Here is a 19,884-nt window from a genome sequence, read left to right as displayed (position 1 = left end):
AGGAAACAAGCTTGGGTGATCAAGTGGTTCAGGAGGCAAACTGGTCACGAACCTGGGTCAGGATGCCAGCTCACCACCTATCAGCTATGACTATAGCAAGTTATTTTAACCTAAGATTTAGTTTCTTCACATGTAAAATGAAACTAAGTTACCTACCTCACAGGATTGTTTTAAGAATCAAATCAGATAACTTTTTTTTTTATTTTTTTAAAGTGATGGATTATTATTTTTTTAATATATTTTATTAATTTTTTACAGAGAGGAAGGGAGAGATAGAGAGTTAGAAACATCGATGAGAGAGAAACATCGACCAGCTGCCTCCTGCACATCTCCTACTGGGGATGTGCCCGCAACCCAGGTACATGCCCTTGACCGGAATCGAACCCGGGACCTCTCAGTCCGCAGGCCGACGCTCTATCCACTGAGCCAAACCGGTTTCGGCAAATCAGATAACTTTTGTAAAGCATTTAACACAGTGCTTGGGACATAACAAACACTTGATAAACATGTATCATTATTACTGACCAACATCAAACCTATATTCTTCCCACACGTCCACATTATCTCCTAGCCATGGAATCATCTGTTTAACTCAGCTTCCAAGGTCATTTTAGGCCTGTTCAGTGAGGGAAGACCATAGGCCTCATTTCCTGAAGTGGTGGGACTTTGGTTTCCTGGAACTAACCGCCATGGTCAGTAGAGGACAGGAGGCAGACAAAAAGGTGATCTAAGTGTCCACTTGAGGTGAGGGCCAAATTTCCAATTCCTGGATTCTAGGAACTACACCTGAGTTTGTCATCCTTTTGCTTGTTATCCCTCTGGGCTGTCTGGACCTATTGCACTTCCTAGGCCTTCTGGCCTTCCCACCACTGCATGGATTTTTCCAGGTGAAGTATCTAGCACCCCATCATCTCCCCCCACCCGGTTCTCATGCCCTCCTCCAGAAAGATAATCTAAACTGCAGAGGAGGACCCTGAGGAAGAGTATTCTGGACAAGCAATAAGCAAGAAAGTGAGAAAGTTCCTCCCTGACACAGAGCCCCTAGGGGCCAAGCCCACATGCAAAACACCAATAGTTTTCACTTTGCATTTAAGCTTGGCAACAAATTGAGCATGATCACAAAAAGGGGGGGTGGGGGGGGGGAGCGGGTAGAGAAGTGGGCTACCAGTTCCTACAAAAGGGGATTTCTGAATGGCCAAATGAGAAATGAAAAAATTTCACAATGGGGAAAGCTAGGCTTAAAAGGAAAACATGTTTGAAAATTACAACTGTGCCTGTCTGATCAGAGCAATGAAGGTCAGCAGAGAATGGACCAAAGGCAGACAATCAAGAAACAAATAGACCACCCTCAGGGTGCTTTTGGCTTCTTTACTTTTGGAATAAGCCACTGGGCAGTGGGGAGGGCGCTCTATTGGGGACAGGAATACCCTCTGAGCAGTTGGTCTCCAAAGTGAGCACCCACGCCCCGAGTACACAAGATGATACACTGGGATACATAAGTTATTAGTATACCCCTTCATATTTTTAATATCCTTTTTCATTTACATTTGTGAATGTTTTGTAATATATAACTACTAATATAGTAGCAGATGTAAATAACTGCTAAATAAATGGATATAAGCTGGGGATATATGCTTACAAATATTTATCAATGAATTCTGAATTTCAATTGCATTTTTAAAAACCAATTCACATCAGACACTAATTCTTACTGGCCTATCTTTCTTTTTTAAATCATCACCGAGGATATTTTTCCACTGATTTCTAGAGAGAGTGGAGGGAAGGAAGAGGGGGAGGGAGGAGAGAGAGAGAGAGAGAGAGAGAGAGAGAGAGAGAGAGGAAAAAAACCAAAAGATTAACATGAGAGAAGACACATTGATTGGTTGCCTCCTACAAGCACCTCCTGCAACCGAGGCATGTGCCCTTGACCGGAAATCAAACCCAAGACCCTTCGGTCTGCAGGCTGATGTTGTAACTACTGAGCAAACCAGACAGGACCTATTGCCCTTTCTTTAGTTAAACCCAATATAATACTATTTCTCAAGGAGCCTAATTTCCTACCTGTATACCTAGAGAGAGACTCTACGGAGAGCAGGCTAGACTCACTGCTTGGCTATGACACTGGGTCATTTCTAAGAACCTGGGTCCTACAAGAACTTGGTTCATGCTGTCTCATCATATGCTAGAACATTATGCACATCCCAGGTGCCCACAAACACCTGAAGTGTAAATGCCTCCTGCTGAAGCAGGAGCTTTACAAAGACTGGGATTTCATTCTGCTAAAGAATGGGCTGCCTGTGCTCAGCCCCACAGGCCTCCGTAATGCTCAGAAACCACACAACTCCTGTGAGACCGTGAGTGCCAAGATGGTAGGGAGTTCAGTGCCACTGAGCAGCTACTCTGTGCTACTGGGAATGCTGAACCAGCAAGTCCTGTGATGCCAATCTCCTTATTTTGTTTTAAATTCCTAGTGTCTGATCAATAAACACTTGCTGAGTTAATGATTAAGTAGTTTGTATTTTTTAAAAATATATTTTTATTGATTTCAGAGAGGAAGAGAGAGGGAGAGAGAGAGAGAGAAACATCAATGATGAGAGACAATCATTGACTGGCTGCCTCCTGCACGGCCCCTACTGGGGATCGAGCCTGCAACCCGGGCATGTACCCTTGACCGGAATTGAACCCGGGACCTTTCAGTCCATAGGCTGACGCTCTATCCACTGAGCCAAACCGGCTAGGGCTGAGCAAATAGTTTCTAATTGCTGAATCCTCATATTCAAATTAAAAGAAAAATAGACTTCCACCCAGAACCAGGGCTATGCCTTGCCCATTTGAGTACACGAGCCTGAAAACTAGAAAGAGAAGTCCACCACTCATATAAGTATCCTATCATGCATTCTGAATTCAAATGTATGATATTTTTAGCCTATTTTTAGCTCACTGTCCTTTATAGGAAACAATCAAGAAACAAATAGACATACTGGTGACTGACTTTTAAACATCTGTCTGCTCCCAAGATAGGAACTACTCTGCATAAACCAGGATGGTGGAGCTTTCTCCACACAGCTGCTAGATCTCATTTAGAAACATAGTTAAAACAATTATAGAACTTTTATTTGCATATTACACCTCATTAACTTAGAATTAGCTTACTGTCTGGAATTGTCAGAAACATCTTGGAATTAGTTTCTTCTCCCACAAGAAAAAAGGAGCTAATTAAGTTGGCCAAAAAATAGCCAAGGCCTCTTAGAATTTCATCTTGAGGTGACATGGTAGGTATTTTATCAGTCACATGATCATATACTGCTAGAGTCAAGATTAAGGTCTGCTTTAGAACCCTCATTAATGGCAATGCTAGATGCTTTACAAACTTGATTTCATCACAAACCTATAAGGAAATAACATTGTTGTCTTTTCATAAATGGAGGCTCTCAGAACTGATGTACCCTGCTCAAGATCCTAACTAAAAAGCAGGAGAACCACGATGTCAAATCCAAGTCAAGTATGCTGTACTGTCTCAGATAAGGTAGTAATTAAAAAGAAAAATAAGAATGTCTTCACAAGTTACTACAATAATAGAACTACTTTATTAAACATATGAATGTACTTATTTTGTACAAAACACGGTGACATTTCTTTCTCTCCTCTGCCACACGAGGCTACCACTCTAGAACTTCCTATTTACCAAAACACTTGGCAGCAGTCATGACAAGTTGAAGAAAAGTGCAATTCTGAAAGTAACACCACATAACCAAAATGGGGAACAAAACCAGGCAGCAGTTAGCAGGTTTCTTGGCTAGCTCTCTGCGGACAGACCCTAATCGTACTCAACAGGTAATATTTTAGGAATAGAGACTCCTGAGTATTTAAGTAATACTGCCCAACTCTATTGGCAGCATCCCTCTTCTACTTCCATCTATCCAGATGGTATTATAACTACCTAATCTGTAACTTCTTTTAAGAAATTCCACTTTGGCTCACACCCCTATGAGTTGCCTATCTCACTTTGAATTTCAAAATAACGGAAGAACAGTAAGTTTCAAAATGATGTCAATTGAGACATTTTATGGATGAAACCTACTTTCTAGAAGTCAACTGTTCAAAACATATGCACAGCTGGACACAACAGACTGAGAAAATAGGTCCCGCTGGAAAATATGTTGGGTACCGATTAGATCCAGTTATTCTGCATCTGTGGATTTAAAATGATCATCATCCACAGTGGAATAGATGTGTCCCTCGTTGCTTAGAAAATCCACAGCTTGCCTAAAAAGAAAGGGAGGGGAAAAGGCTCATTTTCTTTCTTTATAAAAATTTTTATATTAAAACTTTTTTTTTCAGCTGTGACTCCAGACAGGATCCAAAGAGGAGTTTTACCATCTCTTCTCTGGGTTTTATGGAGACTTAGTTTACCCTTCTGTGTTAGCCTCTTAAGGCACTGAGTCAACCTTAAAAGGGCACAGTAAAGGGCGAAGAAAGGGAACTGCCTTTCTGACATTGCCAAATATGTCAACCTCACCACCTCCCCACTTTCTATCTTAGCTAAGAATTCACATCCATTTGCTCACAAAAAGCTCTTGCAGGGAGAGATGCCAGTAAAATTACAAAACTGAGGTAATCCATGGAGGCAATGGCTACTGGGAGAGGGCTGCCTTGGATAACTCCCCCAAATTATATAAAGGCAAGAAAATAGAGCCTCACTTAAATACCAGTAGAAGCAAATCAAAACAATCACCTAGCCGAAACCGGTTTGGCTCAGTGGATAGAGCGTCGGCCTGCGGACTGAGGGGTCCCGGGTTCGATTCCGGTCGGGGGCATGTACCTGGGTTGCGGGCACATCCCCAGTAGGAGATGTGCAGGAGGCAGCTGATCGATGTTTCTCTCTCATCAATGTTTCTAGCTCTCTATCTCTCTCCCTTCCTCTCTGTAAAAAATCAATAAAATATATTTAAAACAAAACAAAACAAAAAAAAAACAATCACCTAAAGTTGTAGTCCAGCTTGCACATAAAATCTCCTAGCATAAAGAGCTATTTTTAAAAGTTGTCCTCCCCACCCACCCACTGAACCTCTAGCCTGCCCTCTGGGAAGTAAAGTTGCAGGAAGTAAAGGGAAGGTCTTTCCAGAAACGTTAAGAGACCTTCAAACCTCTACAGCCCTCAGGGCCAGAGTCAGTAACATATTTAGTAACAGGAACAATTTATAGAACAGCTACTATGTGACTGCCATTCTATACCTCATCATCATAGTTACTCTCAGACTGAAACTATTATCCTCATTTTATAGGACAAGAAATGAAATTAGACCTGAGCATTTTTCTATCTAGGCCTAGCATACTGATTTATGGTAACAACAATCCAAGTATCATAATACCCCGTTTGATTAGTTCACTGGAATCAGGAAGCTGCTTGTCTAACACTCTATCAGGGCGAGACTGTGGGGAGGACTGTCTAAATGGCTTCAGGTGCAGACAGCCTGATGCATACACCTCCACAGTAGGATGGTAATGCAAATGGTACTGTACATCTAAAGACCAGAGCTAAGGACCTCACACTCCTCCAGATTTAATCAAGAGGTATAAGGTCAATTTTGCTCAAAATTATATCCCACATAATGGGATTCAGTATTTGTTGAATGAACAAACGAATGAGTGATGGTGATGGGCAACAACATCCTTGCAAGTTCTTTTCTATTTTTCCATGACTGAACGACTTCCTTTCTGTCAACAGATAGTTTTGTGGTTTATTTTCTTAAATTTATTTTTTATTAATATCAGAAAGGAAGGGAGAATGATAGAAACATCAACGATGAGAGAGAATCACTGACTGGCTGCCTCCTGCACACCCCCAACTGGGGATGGAGCTTGTACCCAGGCATGTGCCCTGACTGGGAATCAAACCATGACCTCCTGGTTCATAGGTTGATGCTCAACCACTGAGCCACACCAGCTGGGCAAGATAGTTTTTTTTAAAACCCACTTCTCATTGCCAGGAAACTCTGACGAGGTGAAATGGGCATAATTCCGGAGTCCTAGCTCATAGAAACCAAATACTCACTTGATTGAGGCTAAAGGCATGTGTTGAAGCTGGTTCTTGAGATCGTGAAAGTTCAATCCTTCAGGTCTTGGGCAAGCCTTAATCAAATTCAGCACCTGAACATTAAAATCAGAACGATTTTAGCAACTACTTTGAATCAGCTCCCCTCTTAAACCGAAGTGTCTTTATAAGAAGGAAACAAGTTGGGTACTTAGCCTCAGAATCATTAAGGAAGTAGCAAAATTTAAGACAGTCTGTGCTTTGCATTTCTGGAGCCATTCAAGTAGAGTTTACCTGGTTTTGGGCCACAGTGAGGCCATTTGCCGGTACGAGGCTATTCCCAAAGCTCCCTGCTTCACCCATTCCTGGATTGCTGATAGGTGCTCTCCCGGCTGAGGGCTGAATTAAGAAATAAATTCACAACATTAGAAAATTAATCAATTTAAACACAGTCCTTGCTATTTTAAAGAGCTTGTTAATAAGCAGCTTACAAAAAACAATTTAGGCAAAGTTTTCCCAGTAAGTTTTTATTTTAAAATATATTTTTATTGATTTCAGAGAGGAAGGGAGAAGGTGAGAGATAGAAACATCAATGATGAGAGAGAATCATCGATTGGCTACTTCCTTCATGCCCCCTACTGGGGATTGAGCCCACAACCTGGGCATGTACCAACATTCTATCCACTGAGGCAAACCGGCTAGGGCCCAATAACAAGTATTTCTATTGGAAGGAAAAGCTATTATCTGATGAATATTTCAAAGGAGGGCAAAGCACATCATATCAAACCTGGCTCCTATTCTTTGTAATGTGAGGGGAACAAGAGGAAAACTAGCACTGAGAAGAAAATTACCCAGGTTTGCTATAATGATATCTTTGGTGTTGAACCACTCAAGCATTCACTGAGTGTCAAGTAGGCGTCAAGCGTTACATAGAAGAAAAGAATAGTTTCCATCAACCTCTCTTCTCTTCTCTTTTATAACCAAATTTTTTTTAAAAAAGACTATAAACAGTTTCATTCCTTTCTTCTTGGTCACTTCTCAAGCCCCCACTATTTGGATTCTCCCCAAAGCACCTCTGAAACTGTTCCCACCAAAAACTTTTCAACCAACATACCCAATAATCTCTTTCAGGCCTCGTAACATCGACCTCTCAGAAGGAGAAACTGCTTAGCACAATCCTCTTGCAATGTACCCCTCCCTAAGCTACTTCTTTTCTTTAAATCTTTTTTTAGTTTCTCCCTGGGCTTCTCTCTCCCTCCCCCCTCCCGGGCTTCTTGATACCAGTCTTCTGATTCTCCTCTTACCTCTCAAACTACACCTTCTCAATATCCTTTATTAGCTCTTCTTCTACCTGTCTCCCAAAAGGCTGATAGTTCCCCCAGGATTTCATTCCAGACCGCCTCCTAGGCACAAATTCTTATTCCCAGCCAGCTATTGGACACCTACACCTGGCTATCTCACACTTCAAAATAAAATTCATTACTTTCCTCCCTAAACCTGCTTGCCCTGCTATATTCCATCTCAATTAGTAAACTCAAACCTAATCAGACAGACCATTTCCTCCCCTTCCTGTCACCACAGCCTTTTAATACAATCTTCAGTGTCGCTCAAGTCAATCCTCATCACACCTGGCCCCCTGATTGTTACCTCAGCTGCTAGTCTCTCTTACTCCAATCAACCCGCCTTGTTGCTACCAAGTAACTTCTGGTCATGTTGCTTCTCTGCCTAAAAGCTTCTAGGTGGCTCCCCCTGCCTGTGAAAACAATATAAAACTCCTAGCCAGTGACAGCGAACTCATTTTTTTGGTTGATTTTTCTTTGTTAAATGGCATTTAAATATATAAAATAAATATCAAAAATATAAGTCTTTGTTTTACTATGGTTGCAAATATCAAAAAATTTCTAGCCGAAACCGGTTTGGCTCCATGGATAGAGCGTCGGCCTGCGGACTGAAAGGTCCCAGGTTTGATTCCGGTCAAGGGCATGTACCTGGGTTGCGGGCACATCCCCAGTAGGAGATGTGCAGGAGGCAGCTGATCGATGTTTCTCTCTCATCGATGTTTCTAACTCTCTATCTCTCTCCCTTCCTCTCTGTAAAAAATCAATAAAATATATTTTTAAAAAAATTTCTATATGTGACACGGCACCAGAGTTAAGTTAGGGTTTTGCAAAATGCTGACACGCCGAGCTCAAAAGATTCACCATCACTGTAGACACTCAAGACCTACCACAATTAGATGTCAAAATCTGTATTTTTCTCAATCACTCCTTTTCAGCACACTCTATCCCCCAGCTCACTTGGACTTCTTGCCATCCAAAAACATGCTTTTGTCACTAACAGGTCGCTTCCTGTCTGGAATGCTCCTCTCCTTGTCTGCCTGGTAAACACTTGGTTGACATTCCCAAAGCCAAGTTAAGTCATGGTCTTCCTTCTTGGCTCTCAGAGCATATGGCCCAGTCTTTTTCACAGCAGCCTTCATTCACTTTCCCCCATCAGTCCCTTCATCTATGCACAGTGCCTGGGGAACAGTGCATGCTCAATCAATGTTTTATCTATTGAACTAAAGAAGTAAGGATGACCAATCAAATGTTAAGAACCCATAACAGGATACAGGAGCACTGTGGAAGCTCACTAGGAGAAATCCCATCCAGTTAGGAGATTTACTCATTCAACAAATGTTCACTAGATGAACATTTGAGGTAAATAAAACAAAACAAAACAAAACAAAAGAACCAAGAGTCAGTCCTGGCCCTTTGTTTTCAAGCTAGATACCTTCACATTGTCTGCTGGTGAAATAGAAGTCTTACGTTTTATGATCCAGTAATACTGGACTGAATGCTATTTCCTACCTGGTTACCTCTGCTGAAATGACCTCATGTGCTGCTTCAAGTGGTCCCATCTCATGCATATTTTTATTTTTACTGATTTCAGAGGGAGAGATAGAAGCATCAATGATGAGAGAATCATTGATCAGCTGCATTCTGCATGCCCCCTACTGGGGATTGAGCCCGAAACCTGGACACATGCCCTGTGAGCTCATTATTGTGAGTTCATTATGAAATGACTCCATTAGGGGGCATGCAAGAGGCAGCCGATCAATGATTCTCTCTCATCACTGATGTTTCCATCTCTCTCCTTCTCCCTTCCTCTTTGAAATAAAGAAATATATATGTATAAAAAAAAGAAAATAAATCTAACCACTGCTGTTACCATTCCCCTAAACTACTACTGTTGCTATTCACGGTGTCTCATAGTCTATTATCCATACAGCAGCCTCAGTGGGCTTTTAAAAAGGTCAATTAGGCCTGGCTAGTGTGGCTCAGTGGTTGAGCATCAACCTATGAACCAGGAGGTCACAGCTGGATTCCTGGTTAGGGCACACACCCGGTTGCAGCTCAATCCCCAGTCAGGGGCATGCAGGGAGCAGCTGATCAATGATTCTCTCTCATCATTGATGTTATTTCTATCTCTCTCACCCTCTCTCTTCCTCTCTGAAATCAGTACAGATATATTAATAACGAAGAAAAAAAGGAAACAAAGAAACTATGAGTGAAGCTGCTCACCTGGCTGTTAGCTTTGGTCAGCATCATGTGTGCATTCACTACTTCCAGAATATGTGCGGTGAACTCATTCATATCCTCCAGGGGCATGATCTTAAAGGCCACCAGGCTTTTCTTGTTCTATTAAAGTAAGAGAATAAAGGATAAGCACATTCAAGTCAATTTAAGGTCAAAACATTATGGCTCTTTTCTTGGTTATATTTTGCTAATATGGGAAAAATGTGTTATATATTTAAAAATTTTTACTCAAGGTTAATCTAAATATAGTCAATAAAATATATTAAAAAAAACTAAACTAGCTCAGAGATGTTCAATGACTTCCCAAGGTTACATAGCAAGCAGAGCCTAGCATCCGACCCTATATCCAGTGCCCACCCATCTACGCCTAATGGATGCCATAGATGTCAATTGCAGGCGGAGATCCTGTTCTTTCTCTACCATCCTGTTAGTTTTATATTAAGGTAAAAATCCATTATTTCGTTTTGAAGAAGAGAGTAATAAAATAACTTCAATATAACTCCCATTAAACATGAAGACTTAGTTAAGTTTTAAGTATCCTAAATGCAGGCATGAATCTAGAAATTGTTAGCATGCAAATACATTTAAAAAATTTTTTTATTTTTATTTTGAAGGAGGATCAAACCTGCAACCTTGGCATATCAGGACAACACTCCAACCAACTAATCTACCCAACCAGGGCCATGGAAACACATTTTAACAGTCTTTTTTTCTTTCTGACTTTACCTGAAAAGATCTCAGATGGCCAGCCACTTTCACATACGTTTCTGGAGGAACCACAGTGTTTTCACCACTGGCATCCTAACAGGTAAAATACAAACACATTACTAAGGTTTTAGTGATATTGGTAAAAGCTTCTTTAAAATCTCTAAATTATGTACAGAAACAAAAAGTTAAAGCTACAGGATCCTAATATGTCCCTAACTAGTTTAACCTATCGATTAGAATTAACTTTTTTGTAAAAACAGGAATTAGAATAAACATCTCTAAAGGTAATTTCCAGTTCCAAAGTTCTGTTATGTACATCATAAAAAAAGCAAACAATGATGGTACTCTCATTCAATGCTCTTAGGCACACAACTTTCTGGTGGATAGTGGACATACTTATTGGCATAGTGTTTCTACTTTTAGGAATTAAATGAAATTAAGAACATGCATTAGATTTAGATTTAGGAATATTCATTATAGCATAGATTACAATATTGAAAAATTTAAAACAGCCTAAATAGCCAACAATAGGCACACATTCAAACAATGTAGAATTCTATTAATTGGGAGGACCAGTTGTGGCATGCAGTAACAATGGTTAACTGGGATAATTGGGGTTTTATAGAATATATACACATTTTTTATTTATAAGAAAAAAATATAAGCTGATTCATAAAGATTTTCCTGATTATAAAATACCTGACTATAAAAAACTAAAAAGCTGCCCAGGCTGTGTAGCTTGGTGGTTGAGCATCAACCTATGAACCAGGAAGTCATAGTTCGATTCCGGTCAGGGCACAAGTCCAGGTTGCAGGCTCCATCCCGTGTGGGGCATGCAGAAGGCAGCCTATTGATTCTCTCTCATCATTGATGTTTCTCTCTCTCACTCTCCCTTCCTCTCTGAAATCGATAAAAAAAAAAAAAATTAAAAAAGGCCTCTGCCCAATTAAAAAATAAAAAACATGTATTTTCTTTGAGTCTATTTCCTCCATATACACGTTTTTCTTTGCAAAAATGGGGTTATACTATGCATACTATACTATAGCATGCTCTTTTCCTCTCAACAATTTATGGTAAACACTTCTTTGTGACAATACATACATTTCTACATCATTTGGAATATTTTATAAATATACCATGGTTTAATTAAAAATACCCTATTGTTAGCATTTTAAGATTGCTTTTAATTTTTCATTATTATAAATAATGATATGATCAACATTCTTACAACTGCACATGTACTTAATTATTTCCTTAATGTAAGCCTCTAGCAGTAGAGTATGAGGTCAACATTTTTTTTTTTAATTTTTTTTTTATATATTTTATTTATTTTTTACAGAGAGGAAGGGAGAGAGACAGAGAGTCAGAAACATCGATGAGAGAGAAACATCGATCAGCTGCCTCCTGCACACCTCCCACTGGGGATGTGCCCGCAACCCAGGTACATGCCCCTGACCGGAACCGAACCTGGGACCCCTCAGTCCGCAGACCGACGCTCTATCCACTGAGCCAAACCGGTTCTGGCGAGGTCAACATTTTTATGAAGGATGATTTTGATCATTAGCTAATTTTTTTTCCAAATATATTTCTTTATTGATTTCAGAGAGGAAGGGAGAAGGAGAGAGAGATAGAAACATCAATGATGAGAGAGAATCATTGATCAGCTGCCTCCTGCACACCCCCTACTGGGGATGGAGCCTGCAACCCAGGCATATGCCCTTGGCCGAAATCGAACCTGGGACCCCTCAGTCCGCAGGCTGACGCTCTATCCACTTAGCCAAGGCAGCTAGGGCTCATTAGCTAATTTTTAAAAAAATATATATTTTTATTGATTTCAGAGAGGAAGGGAGAGGGAGATAGAAACATCAATGATGAGAAAGAATCATTGATTGGTTATTTCCTGAATTCTCCGCTATTGAGGACTGAGCTCAAAACCCGGGTATATGCCCTTGACCAGAGTCGAACCTGGGACCCTTCAGTCCGCAGGCTGACACTCTTATCCACTGAGCCAAACCAGCTAGAGCAATCATCAGCTGATTTTAGAGAAAGGTTATACCAGTTTATATTTATACCATCTGAGTAGGATAGTACTCACTTTCCCAAACAAACAGTGACAAATCATTAACTAATTAAGTGCTTACTAAGTACTAGAGCAGGGGTGGGCAAACTTTTTGACTCGAGGGCCACAATGGGTTCTTAAACTGGACCGGAGGGCTGGAACAAAAGCATGGATGGAGTGTTTGTGTGAACTAATATAAAAAGTAAACATCATTACATAAAAGGGTACGGTCTTTTTTTTTTTAGTTTTATTCATTTCAAACGGGCCGGATTCGGCCCGCGGGCCGTAGTTTGCCCACAGCTGTACTAGAGGCACTGTGTTACCTATTGCTTTCATAAAAAGTGGGCAATGCCATTCTTTTTTTTTCTTTGCCAATTTAATATGTTAAAAATAAAATCTTAATGTCTATTAAACTTAATTATTGTTGCTGCCATTTCATCTGTAATAAATAATCTGTGTATCTTCTTTGCCTACTTCTCTAAAATGCAATTGCTTTTTTCTTTGTAAGTACTTTTATTAAATAAAAAATTTGATGTTTATATAGTATGTGCAAAAATTTTTCCCATTTATTTAAATAATATTTATTCAGGGCCCATGATGTAACTGGCATTGTTCTAGGTGCTGGGGATACAATGCCAACATAAAAATCCTTGTTCTCTAGTGTCTCCTACCTCTTGCCTTTTTAACTTGTTTATAGTATTTTGGAAAGTTTAGGTTTTAAACTTTTACAATATAAAATATATTAACCTTTTATTTTAAGAATTTTGCCTTTGATGTTCTATGTATTACTAGTGTCCCAGTGCACAGATTCGTGCACACTAAAAGGAAATTAATTAGAAGAAATATTTTAATATCACTATTATCATCTTGCTAATGAAAAGAAAATAGGATTCTACCGAGTCTCCTATCTACTTCAGGACTTCTGTGAGGATCACATGAGATGAGGCATGGGAAAGCGCTTCACAAACATCTGGTTAAACTGTAAAATGTTTGCACCTGCCTATAAAGCAAGTCAGGTTTCTGGGCTGAAGAAACTCCAAGGAGGCTAGCTGCTAGGGAGAGGAAGCCGGGAGTTGCTACATGATGTCATTACCGGGCGCCCACAGTGACCATTTCCGGGTGGGACTGGGCTGTGGGCCACATTTTGCGCCACGGGGTCTTGGCAGCGTTGGCTGTGATTTGGTGGAGTGTCACTCCAGGGTGGTGGCGGGGCCTGTGTCCCACTTGGGGTAAGCCGAGTGTTGGTTTGTCGGTGCTGGGTCTGTGGTGCTATTTATTTTTAAATGGTCAGTGTGCGTGCCGAAACCGGTTTGGCTCAGTGGATAGAGTGTCGGCCTGCGGACTGAAAGGTCCCAGGTTCGATTCCGGTCAAGGGCATGTACCTGGGTTGCGGGCACATCCCCAGTAGGAGATGTGCAGGAGGCAGCTGATCGATGTTTCTCTTTCATCGATGTTTCTGACTCTCTATCTCTCTCCCTTCCTCTCTGTAAAAAATCAATAAACTATATTTAAAAAAATCAATAAATAAATGGTCAGTGTGCGTCATGGCAGCTCCTGCATTGAGTGTCTGCCCCCTGGTGGTCAGTGCCTGTCATAGCTACTGGTCAGACAGACGGACATTTAACCTTTTATATATATAGATTTTTACAATAAGAACCTTCAAAAAGACTAAAGAAATCCAACACCTCCAAACCCCACCCTGATTTAAAAACCGCTTACATCTGTGTCAACCCACTGGCGAACATCCATGGGTGCAGCTGTCATGTCATCTATTTTGTAAACAATGTTGGTTGGAGCCTTCTCAGCATGTCTGATTATCCCCACAATAGTGACCTAGATCAGAAGAAAAAAAAGTTTGGTTTTCTTGGAAACAAAAGCAACATTTATGTATTTTTTTAAAATTTTAGTCCACTTTAACTTATTATTTTTTAAAAATATATTTTATTGATTTATTACAGAGAGGAAGGGAGGGGTATAGAGAGTTAGAAACATCGATCAGCTGCCTCCTGCACACCCCCTATTGGGGATGTGCCCACAACCAAGGTACATGCCCTTAACCAGAATCGAACCTGGGACCCTTCAGTCCACAGGCTGATATTCTATCCACTGAGCCAAACCAGTTATTTCATTATTCATACCTGTGATATCTCAACACTCCCAATTCTGAACACTTCATCAACCAGAGTGGCAGAAAGCAGCTGAGATATGGTACAGGGTACAATGTGCTGGGCTCGGGTTCTCTGAAAAAAAAAAAAGAGCATGCACAAAGTCAATTGAAATAATAACTACCACTCATTTAACACCTGCTACATGTTCCAAGCACTTTGCATATAACACTAGAGGCCCAGTGCACGAAATTCGTGCACTCAGGGAGTGGGGGTCCCTCAGCCTGGCCTGCACCCTCTTGCAGTCCGGGAGCCCTTGGGGGATGTCTGACTGCCGTGGAGGCGGGAGAGGCTCCTGCCACCGCTGCTGCACTCACCAGCCATAAGCCCGTCTTCTGGCTAAGCAGTGCTCCCTCTGTGGAAGCATACTGACCACCAAGGGGCAGCTCCTGTGTTGAGCATCTGCCCCCTGGTGGTCAGTACGCCTCATAGCGACCGGTCATTCTGCTGTTTGGTCAATTTGCATATTAACCTTTTATTATATAGGATTGGATCTTCAAAACAAGCCTCATTATCTGTGCTTCATATGGAAACAAAGGTCATATAGCTAACAAATGCCACACTTTAGAATTCAAACCCAGGTTTGTTTGACTCCAAAGCTCCTGAAGAATGGTTAAGTTTGTGTTGCACTAGAGAGTCACCAAAATAAGTGGACCAGAGTGGAGACAGCATAAGGAATGACCTGCTTCCTGAACAGACTTTTAAGAGGCAACTCCAGCTTTAGGCTGAGGACTAGCTGGAGCTAGCTGTTCATCACTGGTGAAATGAGATAGTATTCGGAAAGAGTTTGAGAAATGGCCAGTGGAGACAGAACTTTGAGCTTGCTCTAAATCTCTCTCTTTTTTAAAATCTTCAACCAAGAATATTTTTCCCATTGATTTTTAGAGAGAATGAAAGGAGGGGAGAAGGAGGGGAGAGAAAGAGAGAGAAACATTGATGTGAGAGAGATACATTGACTGGCTGCCTCCTGCAAATACGCTGACTGGGGGTGGGGAGCGAAGCCGCAACCGAGGTACATGCCGCCCTTGACCAGGAATTGAACCTGTGGCCCTTTGGTCCACAGGCTGACATGTTAACCAGTTAACCAAACTGACCAAGGCTTGCTCTAAATTTCTTAATAAAAATATAACAAAAAGTTAGAGGTATGACTTCCTTTAGGACAGATGTTCTGACAACCAAATGGAAGTCCTAGGGAAAATTGGATAAGAGCTTGGCTATACTAGACATCTTAAAGGGAAGGGACAGGATGTGATGGGCAGAAGAATCCCTAGTAAGAACACTCAAATCACATCCTGAAGCAGTCTAACAATAGTATAAACTTATTTTTTCCTACAACTGGCCGGGGATTGTCTGGGTCACATAAAGATGAGTATAGTTGCCCTTAACACACTACAAACCCAGGGGAGGTAAAAATGCAAATAACAAACTTGATCTTGATACACTACCGAATAAGATGCACTAGTGGGATGTAAAAAAAATATATATGGTATTGGTGATTTCAAGAGGAAGCATTTTAGGCTGAACCCTAAAACCCAAACATTTTTGTTTTTATTGTTAATCCTCACCCAAGGATATTTTCCCATTGATTTTTAGGGAGAGTGGAAGAGAGAGGGAAAGACAGAAACATCGATGTGAGAGAAACACCATCAACTGGTTGCCTCCTGCACATGCCCCGAGCCAGGGAGGAGCCTGCAACTAAGGTACATGCCCTTTACCAGAATCGAACCCAGGACCCTTTGGTCTGCAGGCTGATGCTCTATCCACTGAACCAAACGGGCGAGGGCTGAAGCACAACCATTTGACAGTGAAAAAATAGTAGCTGAGGAATGAGCATTACAGGCTGAGGACAAATATACACTTCCACAGAATCATAGAGGGAATATTCAAAACAGAAAGAGCACAGTGGGTTAAAGATTAGAGTTCTTCCTGTCAGAAATCAACAGGGAGTAACCTGACGACTGTTCTACATGCAAGACCAAACATAGTAGACTCTTGGCCTTCAAGGTTTTAGCAGTTGCAGCTTTACCCCAAAGGTCCATGACACTAGCAACATTTCACTTTGCTGAAGTATAATTTTGAATGGTGAGTACTGGCAAGATGGTAGAAAGTAAGCCCAGCCAACCACTAGAACATATACCACAAAAAGCAGCACTTGAGGGTTAAGAGTTTGGCTCTACCACTAAGGAGCAGTGTGCTGTAGGTCACATTTCTCAACTCATCTGTACCTCAGTAACCTCATCTACAAAACTAAGAATGACAAAATCATTATAAAAATTACATATATGGTGAAGTACCTACAATACTACCTGGTTCATGTATGCATACTCAATAAATGTCAGCAATTATTGTGTCAGCTATTGCTCCTCACTCTTTACATTTGAAATAGCTTTTAATAAGGATGTGAAGGAACCGACTATATTTTTAAATTTTACTTTACAGCATTTTATAGGTGAAGTTATATGCTATATTAGTATTTATAGATTGAAAATTTGCTGAGGTCCCAGATTTAGTTCTCAAACTCTCACAACCGAGAGTTTTATTGCTTCTGCAGCGTAAGAAAATTAAAAATCACTACAGTAACAGCAGCAAGAACATGGGCTTTGGAGCCAGACAGTTCTATAGACCTGTGTTCAAATCCCAGCTCCAGGCCCTGGACACACCACCACCTCTTCTGTAAAATGAGGACATTTGAAACATATAACTTATACAAATGTGACAACACCGATGTCTACATAGGTATTCAATAAATATGATTACTCCTCAGGTAAAAAAGTTATGTATGGGTAATTATTAAAGTGTTAGAAATGCCTTCAAATTCATCTCAAATCAGTTGTAGCCTGTTTTTTAATGAGCACCTATTATGTACCAGAAACCGATTGCAATGAGTGCCTGATTTGTTCCAAAAAGATTCAGAGAGTGAACCAGGCACAAGTATGTTCAATTTTGAAAATATAATTTTCTAGGTGACTATGAACCACAGGATATTCTTAAGTACTGTATGAAACCACCATTTTTATCGATGAAACATTGGCAATTTCTCATGGTTCAATAAAATATAATGCGTTTACAGTCAACAGGAAACATTTAAATCTAATTTACTGTGGGAAAGGCACTGGATTTTAAACACAAAAAGGCTTAGGTTTCCGTCTTCAGCTTATAACCATCATCATTCTCTGAAAAGCTGTTTCAAAACTCAGCCCAAGCTAGGAATCCTGAGATAAAAATTCTAACAACTTGAATGAAGAAAAAATAGTTAAACTTAGGGAGAAAAGATGAGAACCAATTATCTAGCTTCTGTTTTCACCTTCACAGCCTCAAGAAGGAAAAATTAGAGAACTGGAGTCCCCTCTGGTCTTTCCGGGTTAAAAAAACACACACACAAAAACTACCACCGAGAGAAGCTGTCTACCAGATTTTGGATTTGCTCAGCATCGCGTGTGTTCGGTCTGGTTCCAGTTACGCACTGTGTCAGCTTAGGGAGTCCCTTAATCTCCCCGAGCCTCTGGGTACAAGGGAGTAAGCAACGAACACCTTACAGAATTACATGAAATAAGCTGTATGAAAAACACAAAGCAACATCCAAATGTATGAGAACTATCGATGCATTCATTCTTCCCCACCAACACCCACCCCACAACTCAGTGTAGGTAAAAGCTTACCAACCGGCCCGCAAAACACAGAACCTGCGAACACCTCTGAAGGGCACCTAAGAGGCCACACTAACCCTGTACTGAAAGGACGAAACCCACAGTTGTTACACGCAAACTCCTTTTCCGCAAGGGTACGTAACAGGCGCGTGGCCAGCTTATTACCTCCCTTCCTCAGACCTTGGCTGATTCACCCGCTCCGGGGAGGAGTAGGACCAGCACCGTATCAGATCGGGAAACAACAGGGGCCACCGAGACCCTGGGTGAAGCTGCTCCACTCACTCGCTGCCAGTTAAAAGGCAGTTGATTCGGGCGCGATGCATTATGGTCCTCGCTCAGGTCTTTTAAGTAATACGCGGGGCCTCGGACGGAACGTGGCCACGGGGCGGCATGTCACACAGGTTCCATATTGTCTGACAACCCGGAGAGGCACGTGTGAGGAAGAAGGTGGACAGGCCGACTGGCCTCCAAGGCCACGCCCTTTGCACCGCACTGTGTCACCTCGCTCTGCTTAACTTAGACACGACGCGGAACACATACAGGACGTAAAATAGGCTAATAACACGAGTTCGGTTTTCCCACTTAGGCATTGACTACGTTAGTAAATTTCAAAATAAAGGCAAGGACGCAGTGAGTGCAACATTTGGGGAGATCCATTTTTTTCAAACTTACAGCACTTCGGGGATTCGGCAAGGTAATAGTTGATAGTTATCAAATCAGCTCATGTTTACCACCCTTCCTTCGCCGCACACATTTGCTCACATGGATGAATTACGCGCTCAGGACAGACCAAAAAAAACGAAATACTTTCCACGTACTGATTTCCTCTCAGCCTGAGAAGGTGTCGGCGATCCAAAGCCCCCGGGGGACTGGGTGTAGCCACCGGCTCCCCCGAAGGTGGCGCTGCCGTAGCTCTCAAATCCACCTGGTTTTAAATAACAACCGCATTAGCACCTGAGCCGCTTTCCCAAGCTTCGGAACGACCCACAGGCCCCCTCCCCACCCCGCTCCCCGACCCAAACACTCCCAGCGCGTCCCTAAGCTTCCCGACCACCTGTCGCGGCCCCCAATCGCCCCGGCTCCGGCTCCCGCCCCTCCCCCCTCCCGTCACCACACGCCTCTCCGATCCCCGCCTTCTTTGCTAAATTCTTGCTATTCTCATCCTCCGCCACATTTATCATTACTGTTCCACATCTTCGTCACGACTCCCTCCGGAAAGACGCCCAGAAAGCTCCGGTCCACTAGGTTCGCCGGACGCCGCAGAACCCTGTTGCGGCCGCAGCACTCTACTTTTCGCTGGCGCCACAAACTCCTTCCCGCGAATGGCGGAGCCAATCACTGTCCAAGAACGCTTCTCGCGTCAGCCAATCAATGCTCGTGAATCCTACGCTTTTTCCGGTCTTTGCTGGCCTGGCTTCTGAAGTCGCGCACTCCGTTCACAAGTAGGACCGACGCCATTGCGGCCATCTTGACTAAGGGCACGCACGCTGCGTCGGCGGAAGAGAGGATCTGCGCGAGGCCGCCGGCGTCTCAGAAAAATAACCAATCCAATAATTCCGGATCTCAAGCCCATATAATCCCACCCCCACCAATAAGCGACGTGACGTCACTTCCTTTGTTCGGCGTTTTCCTCTGTTCCCGCCAAATTTTCACCAATCACACGACGCCTTAATCTAAAGCGCTATAGTAGAGC

At 41.9% G+C, this 19,884-nt stretch overlaps 1 protein-coding gene and 1 non-coding gene across 2 annotated transcripts; both read right to left on the bottom strand.

The window, feature by feature from the left end:
* Nucleotides 1-3,568: 3,568 nt before the first annotated feature.
* On the bottom strand, nucleotides 3,569-19,535 carry RPA2 (replication protein A2). The gene is made up of 9 exons (XM_006097269.3): nucleotides 19,376-19,535; nucleotides 19,010-19,116; nucleotides 14,518-14,619; nucleotides 14,099-14,212; nucleotides 10,339-10,413; nucleotides 9,598-9,714; nucleotides 6,329-6,433; nucleotides 6,056-6,150; nucleotides 3,569-4,266 (listed from the first exon to the last, which is right to left on the bottom strand). The coding sequence occupies exons 1-9, from the start codon at nucleotides 19,383-19,385 to the stop codon at nucleotides 4,182-4,184; spliced, it is 810 nt and encodes a 269-aa protein (XP_006097331.1). The 5' UTR covers nucleotides 19,386-19,535; the 3' UTR covers nucleotides 3,569-4,181.
* On the bottom strand, nucleotides 4,340-4,461 carry LOC111827658. Its single transcript, XR_002831304.1, has one exon. It is a non-coding gene; the product is annotated as a small nucleolar RNA SNORA26 (small nucleolar RNA).
* Nucleotides 19,536-19,884: the final 349 nt, after the last annotated feature.

This window comes from Myotis lucifugus, unplaced genomic scaffold (assembly GCF_000147115.1).
Source record: "Myotis lucifugus unplaced genomic scaffold, Myoluc2.0 scaffold_197, whole genome shotgun sequence".
Classification (NCBI taxonomy): Eukaryota; Metazoa; Chordata; class Mammalia; order Chiroptera; family Vespertilionidae; genus Myotis; species Myotis lucifugus.
Note: the sequence above shows the minus strand (reverse complement) of the source record. Positions and strands in the feature narration are given on the sequence as shown.

Coding starts and splice junctions, on each gene's coding strand:
- RPA2 (XM_006097269.3), bottom strand. Junction 10,414..14,098: donor GCCAGTGGGTTGACACAGAT/GTAAGCGGTTTT, acceptor TTTACCTGTTAG/GATGCCAGTGGTGAAAACAC. Junction 6,151..6,328: donor TCACTGTGGCCCAAAACCAG/GTAAACTCTACT, acceptor TTTAATGTTCAG/GTGCTGAATTTGATTAAGGC.